The 14,086-nt window shown below is 42.9% G+C and overlaps 1 protein-coding gene across 1 annotated transcript in view; it reads left to right on the forward strand.

The window, feature by feature from the left end:
- Nucleotides 1-14,086, forward strand: part of LOC110459506 (plexin domain-containing protein 1-like) — a 156,575-nt gene that overhangs the window by 66,040 nt on the left and 76,449 nt on the right. The window contains exon 2 of the mRNA XM_021511802.1: nt 5,590-5,870. Coding sequence (XP_021367477.1) covers nt 5,590-5,870 — 281 coding nt within the window. The remainder of the gene's footprint in view (nt 1-5,589; nt 5,871-14,086) is intronic.

Consider the following 14,086-nt stretch of genomic DNA (forward strand, 5'->3'; position numbering starts at 1 on the left):
TGCTATTTTAACTTCCAAAGTCCCACTGTTTTTTCTTATCAATATACAGGCCTTGAAAGTTATTTCTGTTAAATTTCTGTATTATCCCCTAGATTTATAAAATGACAGTTAGACGTTGTGGGGTTTTTTCCAGTGAGTAAGAGCATATTGAAATTATTTGCAATGATATTACAGAAAGGTATCAATGTAACAAATATCATTTTGAAAGACAGCACAGTAGATAAACTCCCTGCAGCTTTGTATCCAAGAAGTCTGGCCATGGTATTGAAAAAAGGAAATTTTTATCAATATTTTTTTCTTCTTCTTTATAACTTTTTGCTAAATTAAATGGGCACTTCAGAAAATACCAGACGAATTGGAGCTCTTCTGTGTTGAAGATACAACACATGAGTGCTGTGTCACTCTCTACCTTAGCTAGTGTTATTGTGTGTGATATAATGAATAGGGTTTTCACTACTGTAAGTCAGCTAAGACACCTCAAACACAGCTTTGACGCCTCCCTAATACAGTTGTTCCCATTATAGCAAATTACCGAGAATTTGGTCGAATTTGGTTGACATTACAGGGTATTTAGCGGAGTGACCAGGGAGACGGCAGGTCTGTGTGGCCCTGTTAGCTGATAGAGTCTCTATAGGAATAGTTGTTACTACAGGACCATTTCTCTGATGTCTCCTAAAATAATCTATAGCAGACGAGTGCTGCTATCCTCCAACTAGCAAGCAGTATTTCTGGCATTCTGATTACATCAGTGAGATTTAAATACATCAGTGAGATTTAAACCCTGGTTACATTGCATTTAGGTTTGTGTGGCCACTTCTCAAGACAGTGGGTGTTATATTGCCTTTAGGTTTGTGTGGCCACTTCTCCAGACAGTGGGTGTTACATTGTGTTTAGGTTTATGTGGCCACTTCTCCAGACAGTGGGGGTTACATTGTGTTTAGGTTTATGTGGCCACCTATCCAGACAGTGGGTGTTACATTGTGTTTAGGGTTGTGTGGCCACTTCTCCAGACAGTGGGTGTTACATTGCCTTTAGGTTTGTGTGGCCACTTCTCCAGATAGTGGGTGTTACATTGTGTTTAGGTTTGTGTTGCCACCTCTCCAGACAGTGGGTGTTACATTGTGTTTAGGTTTATGTGGCCACGTCTCCAGACAGTGGGTGTTACATTGTGTTTAGGTTTATGTGGCCACTTCTCCAGACAGTGGGTGTTACATTGTGTTGGGGTTTGTGTGGCCACTTCTCCAGACAGTGGGTGATATATTGCCTTTAGGATTGTGTGGCCACTTCTCCAGACAGTGGGTGTTACATTGTGTTTAGGTTTATGTGGCCACCTATCCAGACAGTGGGTGTTACATTGTGTTTAGGTTTATGTGGCCACTTCTCCAGACAGTGGGTGTTACATTGTTTTTAGGTTTGTGTGGCCACTTCTCCAGACAGTGGGTGTTACATTGCATTTGAGTTTGTGTGGCCACTTCTCCAGACAGTGGGTGTTACACTGCCTTTAGGTTTGTGTGGCCACCTCTCCTGACAGTGGGTGTTACATTGCATTTGGGTTTGTGGGGCCACTTCTCCAGACAGTGGGTGTTACATTGCCTTTAGGTTTGTGTGGCCACTTCTCCAGACAGTGGGTGTTACATTGCGTTTAGGTTTGTGAGGCCACTTCTCCAGACAGTGGGTGTTATATTGCCATTGGGTTTGTGTGGCCACCTCTCCAGACAGTGGGTGTTACATTGCCTTTAGGTTTGTGTGGCCACCTCTCCAGACAGTGGGTGTTACATTGTGTTAAGGTGTGTGTGGCCACTTCTCTAGACAGTGGGTGTTGCATTGCCTTTAGGTTAGTGTGGCCACCTCTCCAGACAGTGGGTGTTACATTGTGTTAAGGTGTGTGTGGCCACTTCTCCAGACAGTGGGTGTTGCATTGCCTTTAGGTTTGTGTGGCCACCTCTCCAGACAGTGGGTGTTATATTGCCTTTAGGTTTGTGTGGCCACTTTTCCAGACAGTGGGTGTTACATTGTGTTTAGGTTTGTGAGCCCACTTCTTCAGACAGTGGGTGTTACATTGTGTTTAGGTTTGTGTGGCCACCTCTCCAGGCAGTGGGTGTTACATTGCCTTTAGGTTTGTGTGGCCTCTTCTCCAGACAGTGGGTGTTGCATTGCCTTTAGGTTTGTGTGGCCGCCTCTCCAGACAGTGGGTGTTATATTGCCTTTAGGTTTGTGTGGCCACTTTTCCAGACAGTGGGTGTTACATTGTGTTTAGGCTTGTGAGGCCACTTCTCCAGACAGTGGGTGTTACATTGTGTTTAGGTTTGTGAGCCCACTTCTCCAGACAGTGGGTGTTACATTGTGTTTAGGTTTGTGAGGCCACTTCTCCAGACAGTGGGTGTCACACTGCCTTTAGGTTTGTGTGGTCACCGCTCCAGACAGTGGGTGTTATATTGTGTTTAGGTTTGTGAGGCCACTTCTCCAGACAGTGGGTGTTACACTGCCTTTAGGTTTGTGTGGTCACCTCTCCAGACAGTGGGTGTTATATTGTGTTTAGGTTTGTGTGGCCACTTCTCCAGAAACAATGCATACACATACACATCACATTTTTTTTTTTTTAAATAAGATGTAATTTGAAAGTAAAAGCTTGGTTAGATCTATATACAACCAAACCTTGTTGTATGGCATGCCTTTGTCCCAATGGGTTTTTCTCTCCTAACACAAAACAAAAAGAACATGCATGGTGACGGTCAGCTTTCCAACGACAAAGAAAGTGATATGGCATGTAGTTAACAAGCAGACAAGGGCAGACTACTCCTTAGAGGGTTTTTTAATTCGATGCAGTGGTACAGGTATATAGTCATTCTTACTGGTCATACATATATATATATATAGGCAACTGTTGAAGTCTTAGAATTAGGAGATTAAATTGTGGAAGTATAAATATAAATTGTATGCTATGCTTATATTTAAATACTTTTTCAAGCTGAAGGAGTGCCATCCCTTTAATGTCGGTTTTACAAAATAATTCTGAACAGAAAAAAATATATTTCATTAGCTGGTAATTGAAAATAAAAAAAAATCTGGTATTTTGATTACATCAGTTCGGTGAAGATAAGTGGTTTTGTGAGACTGATCATTATCGTAAATAAATGGGTATTTTGTCAGGTAGACACGATTTAATGATAACCGGACGTAATAGACAAGACCGAACGTAGGAAGTCAAACTGGCCTTGGTTTTAAGGGAGACTTGGAATCCCAATATCGGTAGGGTGTCTGACTAGAGTTAATGGAAACTGACAAATGAGCATAGATGATAGGGAAAGTGTCGGGGAGGGGAAGGTGTCGTGTCTGGGGACTCTAGGACCCACCAGATTAACATGTAATGGGGTGGTTGTACAGTGGAAGGTACAAAGGGAGTGGAGTATGTACCACAGACAAATCAACTTACACAGCAGATCAAGACAGGTTAAGTCTGGGGGATGGCAGACTTAAAATACCATAGGCAGGGCTCAATTTTTGCAATGGAGCCAGAATTGATTCCATTTTTTATTAAAATAAAATATTTTGTGAAAAGCAGAGAATGGTTTTCCATTAACTATTTCACCCCTGAAGACATATTTGAACTCTGCCAAATCAAAGGTTGGAATAGTTCATTATGAAATTTCAGGGGTGAATGAGTTAATGGAGTTAAGTGACTGAAGACTTTTACAAGAACAAAATGCAGCAAAACATTATGCAGCCTGAGAATGTTTTAATACATATGAACTAAGGAAGGCTAGCTTTCTGTGCACTGGTATAATTGTAACGACCAGATCTAGAGGGGTCATGGGTTAATTTGTACTCTGTCCATCTGTTAGATTCATCTGTCCATCCAAATTTTACTTTTTCTGGGGATATATCTCATAATTAACTCACCTACAATTTTGTATTGTAAGCACCTCTTTAAATTGTGTTGCTAATTGAAATGGATAATACTAATATTTACAGTTAAATAGTCCACTTTTCACTTTCAGTAAACCTTTTCTGTAGCATATCTCTGTATTCTATTGGGAGACTATAAATGCCAAGATTTCTTATGGATGGCATGTACTGAAATCAGGTCTTGTGCCCCATCATATGGATGCAGGTATACACCAGGCTGGTTCATGTTGGGTTATTAGTATATCCTGGTCTGATACAATAAACCAGGCTGGTTCATGTCGGGTTAGTATATCCTGGTCTGATACAATATACCAGGCTGGTTCATGTCGGGGTATTAGTATATCCTGGTCTGATACAATAAACCAGTCTGGTTCATGTCGGGTTAGTATATCCTGGTCTGATACAATATACCAGGATGGTTCATGTCGGGTTATTAGTATATCCTGGTCCGATACAATACACCAGGCTGGTTCATGTCGGGGTATTAGTATATCCTGGTCTGATACAATAAACCCGGCTGGTTCATGTCGGGTTAGTATATCCTGGTCTGATACAATATACCAGGATGGTTCATGTCGGGTTATTAGTATATCCTGGTCTGATACGATATACCAGGCTGGTTCATGTCGGGGTAGTATATCCTGGTCTGATACAATATACCAGGATGGTTCATGTCGGGTTATTAGTATATCCTGGGCTGATACAATACACCAGGCTGGTTCATGTCGGGGTATTAGTATATCCTGGTCTGATACAATAAACCAGTCTGGTTCATGTCGGGTTAGTATATCCTGGTCTGATACAATATTCCAGGCTGGTTCATGTCGGGTTATTAGTATATCCTGGTCTGATACGATATACCAGGCTGGTTCATGTCGGGTTAGTATATCCTGGTCTGGTACAATATACCAGGCTGGTTCATGTCAGGTTAGTATATCCTGGTCTGGTACAATAAACCAGGCTGTTTCATGTCAGTTTAGTATATCCTGGTCTGGTACAATATACCATATACATGCTCAGGTTTATATGGCTGGTCATTCCCCATTGATGTCCTTACGTAATGAAACAGGCTGGTTTCCTTGTATCCTTACTTCACTTCTCTAGGGGGTTATATTCTAAAACTGAGAAAAAGGATAAAGCTTAATTTGGTCTGTTGCTGCTATTGTCTGAATTTGTGGGTGTTTGATCCTGGATGTTAACAGAAGCTTTGCCCAAGGGCACATTGTGAACGTTGTTCAGAATTTAGATTCAGATTATCCATAAAACACATTACCATATCATAACTCATTGATTCAAAGCTCAAGTTCCTGGAGTTATAAGTGGTCACTGAATCCCCTTTAAGTGTTTGATGTAGCATTAATGGAAACAGATACAAAAACTATCCCGGATAATATGAAGCAATTTTCTCTTTAAAAAAACACTGTTTGGATTTTAAGTGTTGGAACCTGTTGCCTTGGTGATTGAATGTGATGGCCAGTAATGTAAAGGTAGTTGACTTGTAATTGTAAAGCGTATTTTCCTATTGGTTGACACCATTCAATCACTGGCTGCCCTTGGTGACAGTTTGACTCTGTTATGAACGACTTTATGTATACGTTATTTCTGTATAATTGTTTTCCATGTACCCGACTATTGACTTATATACATGTATACCTAACATTTCTGTTACCTTTTTCATTGCAGATGTCCCCTACACATTTGAAGGAGAATCGCCAGAGCCCATTGTCATAATAGATGATCATAACATTTACAAAAGAGCAGTCGGCACAAATGACACCAACAACATTAACAACGGAGTGACAACTGAAGGGCCACCTACAACTGCAGGTCCAAATGTTCCCCCTGTTCCAACAACGGCAGCTCCAGCTCCACCGACAACAGCAGCACCTGTTCCTACCACAAAGGCGCCCTCTGGTGGAGGTGTCACAACTGAACCAACGACACCGTTAACAACAATCAAAATTGTTAGTATATATGTACCTCCCCATTCTATTGCTATATTACAGGAACTCCAGCAGCTACAATAAAGGCTATTTTAGACTGATTAGGGTCCAGCATCAGAGATTCGGGTGCCCTTTAGTAATTACTATGTCCATCTGTCTGTCTGTCTGCAGTCTGTGTATCCACACTTTTGTTTCTTGAAACTTTCTGAAATTCAACATTGTGTTATACTGTGAGATGGAGATGTGCAATAGGAGTTTAACAAATTTCTAAGGTCAAGGTCACTGTCAAAAGATGGGGAGAGTAGGGTCCTTATCTCGGAATCCAAGGTTGTGATCTTTTAGATATTTGACATTGTGATACACTATATACATGTGCAATTGGAGTTTAACATTTTCTAAGGTCAAGGTCACTGTTACTAATAATAGAGGTGTGTGTGTGTCAAGTTTACAGTCCTTATCTCAGAATCTAAATGTGTAATCTTTTGATATGGTGATACACTGTGATATGTAGATGTGTAAAAGGGATTCATATAGCTTTTAAGGTCAAAGTCACTGTTACTTAAAATAGAGCATGGGGGTAACATTCCCTATCTACAAATCAGAAAGACTGATCTTTTGAAAATTTGTCATCATGATACACTGTGATATGTAGATATGCAATAAGGGTTTAAAAGGTCAAGATCACTGTTACTAAAAATAGACACAACTTTTTGTAGGCTCATATGAATTGGCAAATGTTTGAACGGAGAGTTCTAGAGCTTTGTGTGTTGCTCATATATAAACTGGTAAATTAGGGCGACGTGGTTCTGGAGCACATATAAAGGATATGTAAACACTGTAACATAGGAATTTTATTTATTTGAAAAAGACATTTTTAGAATGTTTTGCTTTGATGCTGTGTTTACCAGTCTTATGTATGTCAAGAAACATGTATTACATGTTAAAGGTGGGTGAATATACTTGCTGACAACATATTGAACATGTTCATTTTACGTTGCAAGACAGAAGTCACGGTCACTGCCTTCTGTCACAGAGCTATATGGCCAGCTGTCATTTTTGCGTTGATCTTGTTAGCAGTAAGGAAGTGCTGAGATATTTTTGGAAGTATGGACCACCAAGACATCAGACACAGACTGGTATTAATGATGATTATCTGTGGTCCATGTTTATAGGCAGACAACCCATCATTTACAACTACACACTTCATTTACACTGATCTAGTGCTGCAAAATAACACCACACATTTGTCTTTGTCAAAGTTATCTTCTGATGTAAAATCTGACAAGTGGGGATTCCTTACCAGTCAGTCAGAGGGTATTAGTTTGTCTGGGCTGAAATGACCAGTTTTGTCTGGAACAAATATAGATGTGGACTTGGAGGTACATATTACTTACTTGTGGAAACAATAAGTAGATTTGGAGGTACATGTTAGCTTCCTTCTTTACAATGTAGACTTAAAGGTACATGTTGGCTTCTTTCTTTACAATGTAGACTTAGAGGTACATGGTGGCTACCTCTTTACAATGTAGACTTAGAGGTACATGTTGGCTACCTCTTTATAATGTAGACTTAGAGGTACATGTTGGCTACCTCTAAACAATGTACACTTAGAGGTACATATTGGCTACCTCTTTACAATGTAGACTTAGAGGTACATGTTGGCTACCTCTTTATAATGTAGACTTAGAGGTACATGTTGGCTTCCTTCTTTACAATGTAGACTTAAAGGTACATGTTGGCTACCTCTAAACAATGTAGACTTGGAGGTACATGTTGGCTACCTCTTTACAATGTAGACTTAGAGGTAAATGCTGGCTAACCTCTTTACAATGTAGACTTAGAGGTACATGTTGGCTTACCTCTTTACAATGTAGACTTAGAGGTACATGTTGGCTACCTCTATACAATGTAGACTTGGAGGTACATGTTGGCTACCTCTAAACAATGTAGACTTAGAGGTACATGTTGGCTACCTCTTTACAATGTAGACTTAGTGGTACATGTTGGCTACCTCTAAACAATGTAGACTTAGAGGTACATGTTGGCTACATCTAAACAATGTAGACTCAGAGGTACATGTTGGCTTCCTTCTTTACAATGTAGACTAAGAGGTACATGTTGGCTTCCTTCTTTACAATGTAGACTAAGAGGTACATGTTGGCTGCCTTCTTTACAATGTAGACTAAGAGGTACATGTTGGCTCCCTCTAAACAATGTAGACTCAGAGGTACATGTTGGCTTACCTCTTTACAATGTAGACTAAGAGGTACATGTTGGCTACTTCTAAACAATGTAGACTTATAGGTACATGTTGGCTACCTGTTTACAATGTAGACTTACTGCTACATGTTGGCTACCTCTATACAATGTACACTTGGAGGTACATGTTGGCTACTTCTAAACAATGTAGACTTAGGGGTACATGTTGGCTTCCTTCTTTAAAATGTAGACTTAGAGGTACATGGTGGCTACCTCTAAACAATGCAGACTTAGAGGTATATGTTGGCTACCTCTAAACAATGTAGACTTGGGGGTACATGTTTACTACTTCTGTTAACAGTTTTCGTTTGTTTATACTTCTAGTCCAATTTATGTATAATTGACACTAGCCAATTCCCAATGTTAATTAATGAGGTTCCCTTGAACCCCTGGGCTGATTTAACCATCAGACCGATGTCCAGATACTTGTTCCCTTGTGAGGTCTGTAGTTTGGATGTAATGATGGAGCATATCGACCTTCCCACCGTAATAGGTCCCTAGGCACAGATTTCCAATACCAATTTGTGACAGCCTGTTTCTATGACAGCCTTGAAGAGATGCTGGCTATGCATGGTCAGTCCAGCAATGAGCGACAAAATCTGATTAGTACTTACCAGTATATAGCAGGTTACGAAAACAGTAATTCAACAGACCCACCCAGGGGATAAGACCAGGGACAGATCTAGACCCACCCAGGGGATAAGACCAGGGACAGATCTAGACCGACCCAGGGGATAAGACCAGGGACAGATCTAGACCCCCCCAGGGGATAAGACCAGGGACAGATCTAGACCAACCCAGGTGATAAGACCAGGGACAGATCTATACCAACCCAGGGATAACGACAGGGACAGATCTAGACCAACCCAGGGGATAACAGGAGGGACCAGGGGATAAGACCAGGGACAGATCTATACCACCCCAGGGATAACAACAGGGACAGATCTAGACCAACCCAGTGGATAACAACAGGGACAGATCTAGACCAACCCAGGGGATAAGACCAGGGACAGATCTAGGCCCACCCAGGGGATAAGACCAGGGACAGATCTAGACCCATCCAGGGGATAACAACAGGGACAGATCTAGACCCCTACGGGATAACAGCAGGGACAGATCTAGACCAACCCAGGGGATAACACCAGGGACAGATCTAGACCAACCCAGGGGATAACAGCAGGTACAGATCTAGACCAACCCAGGGGATAACACCAGGGACAGATCTAGACCCACCCAGGGGATAAGACCAGGGACAGATCCATACCAACCCAGGGATAACAACAGGGACAGATCTAGACCAACCCAGTGGATAACAACAGGGACAGATCTAGACCAACCCAGAGGATAACAACAGGGACAGATCTAGACCCCTACGGGATAACAGCAGGGACAGATCTAGACCAACCCAGGGGATAACAGGAGGGACCAGGGGATAAGACCAGGGACAGATCTATACCAACCCAGGGATAACGACAGGGACAGATCTAGACCAACCCAGGGGATAACAACACGGACAGATCTAGACCAACCCAGGGGATAACAACACGGACAGATCTAGACCAACCCAGGGGATAACAACAGGTGAACCCCTGGGCTGATTTAACCATCAGACCGATGTCCAGATACTTGTTCCCTTGTGAGGTCTGTAGTTTGGATGTAATGATGGAGCATATCGACCTTCCCCCCGTAATAGGTCCCTAGGCACAGATTTCCAATACCAATTTGTGACAGCCTGTTTCTATGACAGCCTTGAAGAGATGCTGGCTATGCATGGTCAGTCCAGCAATGAGCGACAAAATCTGATTAGTACTTACCAGTTTATAGCAGGTTACGAAAACAGTAATTCAACAGACCCCCCCAGGGGATAAGACCAGGGACAGATCTAGACCGACCCAGGGGATAAGACCAGGGACAGATCTATACCAACCAAGGGATAACAACAGGGACAGATCTAGACCAACCCAGAGGATAACAACAGGGACAGATCTAGACCCACCCAGGGGATAAAAACAGGGACAGATCTAGACCAACCCAGGGGATAAAAACAGGGACAGATCTAGACCAACCCAGGGGATAAAAACAGGGACAGATCTAGACCAACCCAGGGGATAAGACCAGGGACAGATCTATACCAACCCAGGGATAACAACAGGGACAGATCTAGACCAACCCAGGGGATAACAGCAGGTACAGATCTAGACCAACCCAGGGGATAACAGCAGGGACAGATCTAGACCAACCCAGGGGATAAGACCAGGGACAGATCTAGACCCACCCAGGGATAACAGCAGGGACAGATCTAGACCAACCCAGGGGATAACAACAGGGACAGATCTAGACCAACCCAGGGGATAACAACAGGGACAGATCTAGACCAACCCAGGGGATAACAACAGGGACAGATCTAGACCAACCCAGGGGATAACAACAGGGACAGATCTAGACCAACCCAGGGGATAACAACAGGGACAGATCTAGACCAACCCAGGGGATAACAACAGGGACAGATCTAGACCAACCCAGGGGATAACAACAGGGACAGATCTAGACCAACCCAGGGGATAACAACAGGGACAGATCTAGACCAACCCAGGGGATAACAACAGGGACAGATCTAGACCAACCCAGGGGATAACAACAGGGACAGATCTAGACCAACCCAGGGGATAACAACAGGGACAGATCTAGACCAACCCAGGGGATAACAACAGGGACAGATCTAGACCAACCCAGGGGATAACAACAGGGACAGATCTAGACCAACCCAGGGGATAACAACAGGGACAGATCTAGACCAACCCAGGGGATAACAACAGGGACAGATCTAGACCAACCCAGGGGATAACAACAGGGACAGATCTAGACCAACCCAGGGGATAACAGCAGGGACAGATCTAGACCCACCCAGGGGATAACAACAGGGACAGATCTAGACCAACCCAGGGGATAAAAACAGGGACAGATCTAGACCAACCCAGGGGATAAGACCAGGGACAGATCTAGACCCACCCAGGGGATAACATCAGGGACAGATCTAGACCAACCCAGGGGATAACAACAGGGAAAGATCCAGACCCACCCAGGGGATAACACGAGGTACAGATCTATACCAACCCAGGGGATAACAGCAGGGGCAGATCTAGACCAACCCAGGGGATAACACGAGGTACAGATCTAGACCAACCCAGGGGATAACACCAGGTACAGATCTAGAACAACCCAGGGGATAACAACAGGTACAGATCTATACCAACCAAGGGGATAACAACAGGGACAGATCTAGACCCCTAGGGGATAACACGAGGTACAGATCTAGACCAACCTAGGGGATAACAGCAGGGACAGATCTATACCAACCCAGGGGATAACAGCAGGTACAGATCTATACCCACCTAGGGGATAACACCAGGTACAGATCTAGACCCACCCAGGGGTTAACAACAGGTACAGATCTAGACCAACCCAGGGGATAACAACAGGGACAGGTCTATACCAACCCAGGGGATAACAGCAGGTACAGATCTATACCCACCTAGGGGATAACAGCAGGGACAGATCTATACCAACCCAGGGGATAACAACAGGGACAGATCTAGACCCCTAGGGGATAACAACAGGGACAGATCTAGACCCACCCAGGGGATAACAGCAGGGACAGATCTAGACCAACCCAGGGGATAACAGCAGGGACAGATCTAGACCAACCCAGGGGATAACAGCAGGGACAGATCTAGACCAACCCAGGGGATAACAGCAGGGACAGATCTAGACCAACCCAGGGGATAACAGCAGGGACAGATCTAGACCAACCCAGGGGATAACAGCAGGGACAGATCTAGACCAACCCAGGGGATAACAGCAGGGACAGATCTAGACCAACCCAGGGGATAACAGCAGGGACAGATCTAGACCAACCCAGGGGATAACAGCAGGGACAGATCTAGACCAACCCAGGGGATAACAGCAGGGACAGATCTAGACCAACCCAGGGGATAACAGCAGGGACAGATCTAGACCAACCCAGGGGATAACAGCAGGGACAGATCTAGACCAACCCAGGGGATAACAGCAGGGACAGATCTAGACCAACCCAGGGGATAACAGCAGGGACAGATCTAGACCAACCCAGGGGATAACAGCCGGGACAGATCTAGACCAACCAAGGGGATAACAACAGGGACAGATCTATACCAACCCAGGGGATAACAGCAGGGACAAATCTAGACCAACCCAGGGGATAACAACACGGACAGATCTAGACCAACCCAGGGGATAACAACACGGACAGATCTAGACCCCTAGGGGATAACAGCAGGGACAGATCTAGACCAACCCAGGGGATAACAACACGGGTTGGGTTGGGGCGGGGGTACAGTTCTAACATAGTGATATGACAGTGACAGACCTAACCTTTAATAATATGTACTATACAGATCCATCCATAAAAGTACACGGGCAGATCTGGAATCATTCTAGAAATATACCTAGGACAGATTCCATCCACCCTAGAAGGTTATACAGTGTGTAAGCATTTTATTCCTGGCTTAATAAAATTAAATATTGACAAAATGACAAAATTTGATTATATGTTACCTTCAGAAAAATATAATCCTTGAATTTAATTATCTAACTTAAAAAATAAAAATCACTCAAGACCCTCCAGTTCATATATATATATACACTGTTAAGCCTGCTATTTTATACACTGAAACCAAATCCAGACCCTCTGAATTTCTCCTACTCCTCTCGTGTTCATTCATAACTGCTACCCTCTCAGCAACTTTATCCTTATTATTCAATAATAATTACCACCCCCACTTCCTATGGTCTCCTCCTCCATGCTGGCCCCTCCCCCCACTTCTAATGGTCTCCTCCTCCATGCTGGCCCCTCCCCCCACTCAGACATCCGTGAACCTTTTAGAAGAATGATTTACTCTGTAATGAACTTTGTCTCCTGATCTGATATTATTCTGCTCACATGGGAACGGAGAACATGCATGTATTTCATTCCTCGGAATGATATGTTTTCTGCACGAGGAAGAGTTTCGGGGAATCCTATAGCTATAAAGGTCCTGAGCCAGTAATGAATTTCATCTTATAACCATATTGTTGTAAGGGAGTCCATTACTACCGTATAATTACATCTTTCTCTCCTTTGAATCGCTCGTGATATTTCCGTCGAAAAACATGAATACTTAATCCTTGGCTAACGTTGTCCATCACAAATCTATTACCATTTCTGGGACAGCATCACACAGCTTCTTCATCTTACCAAATGTTTCATTGAAAGTAATAAGAACTTAATTTATCGTGCCCCACATAGATAAAAAAAAATGTCAAATTTGAAGTATAAATCTAAAGCCGTATCACCTTGTGTCAGTGGGAATACATCGATGTACAAGCAAGGTTCTAAGTTATGTTAGAAAACCTGGAAACAAATTAATCGTGATTCATTGATCTGAAGGACTCAATATGTCCATTGCTTACTTTGATGTGGATATTACAGTAAAACCTCGTTATACCGCCACCTTCTGTCCTCCGTGATTTTGGCGGTATAACGAGTTTGGAGGTATATCAGGTTTACTGTTTTGAACCCAAATGTTCACACACCAACTGAACTTATACTTAAAAAGTACTAATAAACTTCAGAATATGTTGGATTTTTTTAATTGCAATTTAATGTATGAAACAAACAGCTGATTACCTGGTCAGTCGGCAGTCACGTGTAACAATACAATGTACACACGTACGTAACATTCCTGTCATCGGGATATACCTGTACTCGACTCAAATTGGCGGTATTTAAGAATGTCAAAATAGTGTGATTTTAACCATTTGTTTTGGGAATATGATGGCGGTGTTTTATGGTACTTTTCTTAGATGTAGTAATTGTTACTTTCATGTCGATAAATGTTCACTCTCATGTTGTTTACTTTGATGTCGTAACGCTTCCTTAGATGTAAACAATGATTGTTACG

The sequence above is a fragment of the Mizuhopecten yessoensis genome, unplaced genomic scaffold, assembly GCF_002113885.1.
Source record: "Mizuhopecten yessoensis strain PY_sf001 unplaced genomic scaffold, ASM211388v2 scaffold1313, whole genome shotgun sequence".
NCBI lineage: Eukaryota > Metazoa > Mollusca > Bivalvia > Pectinida > Pectinidae > Mizuhopecten > Mizuhopecten yessoensis.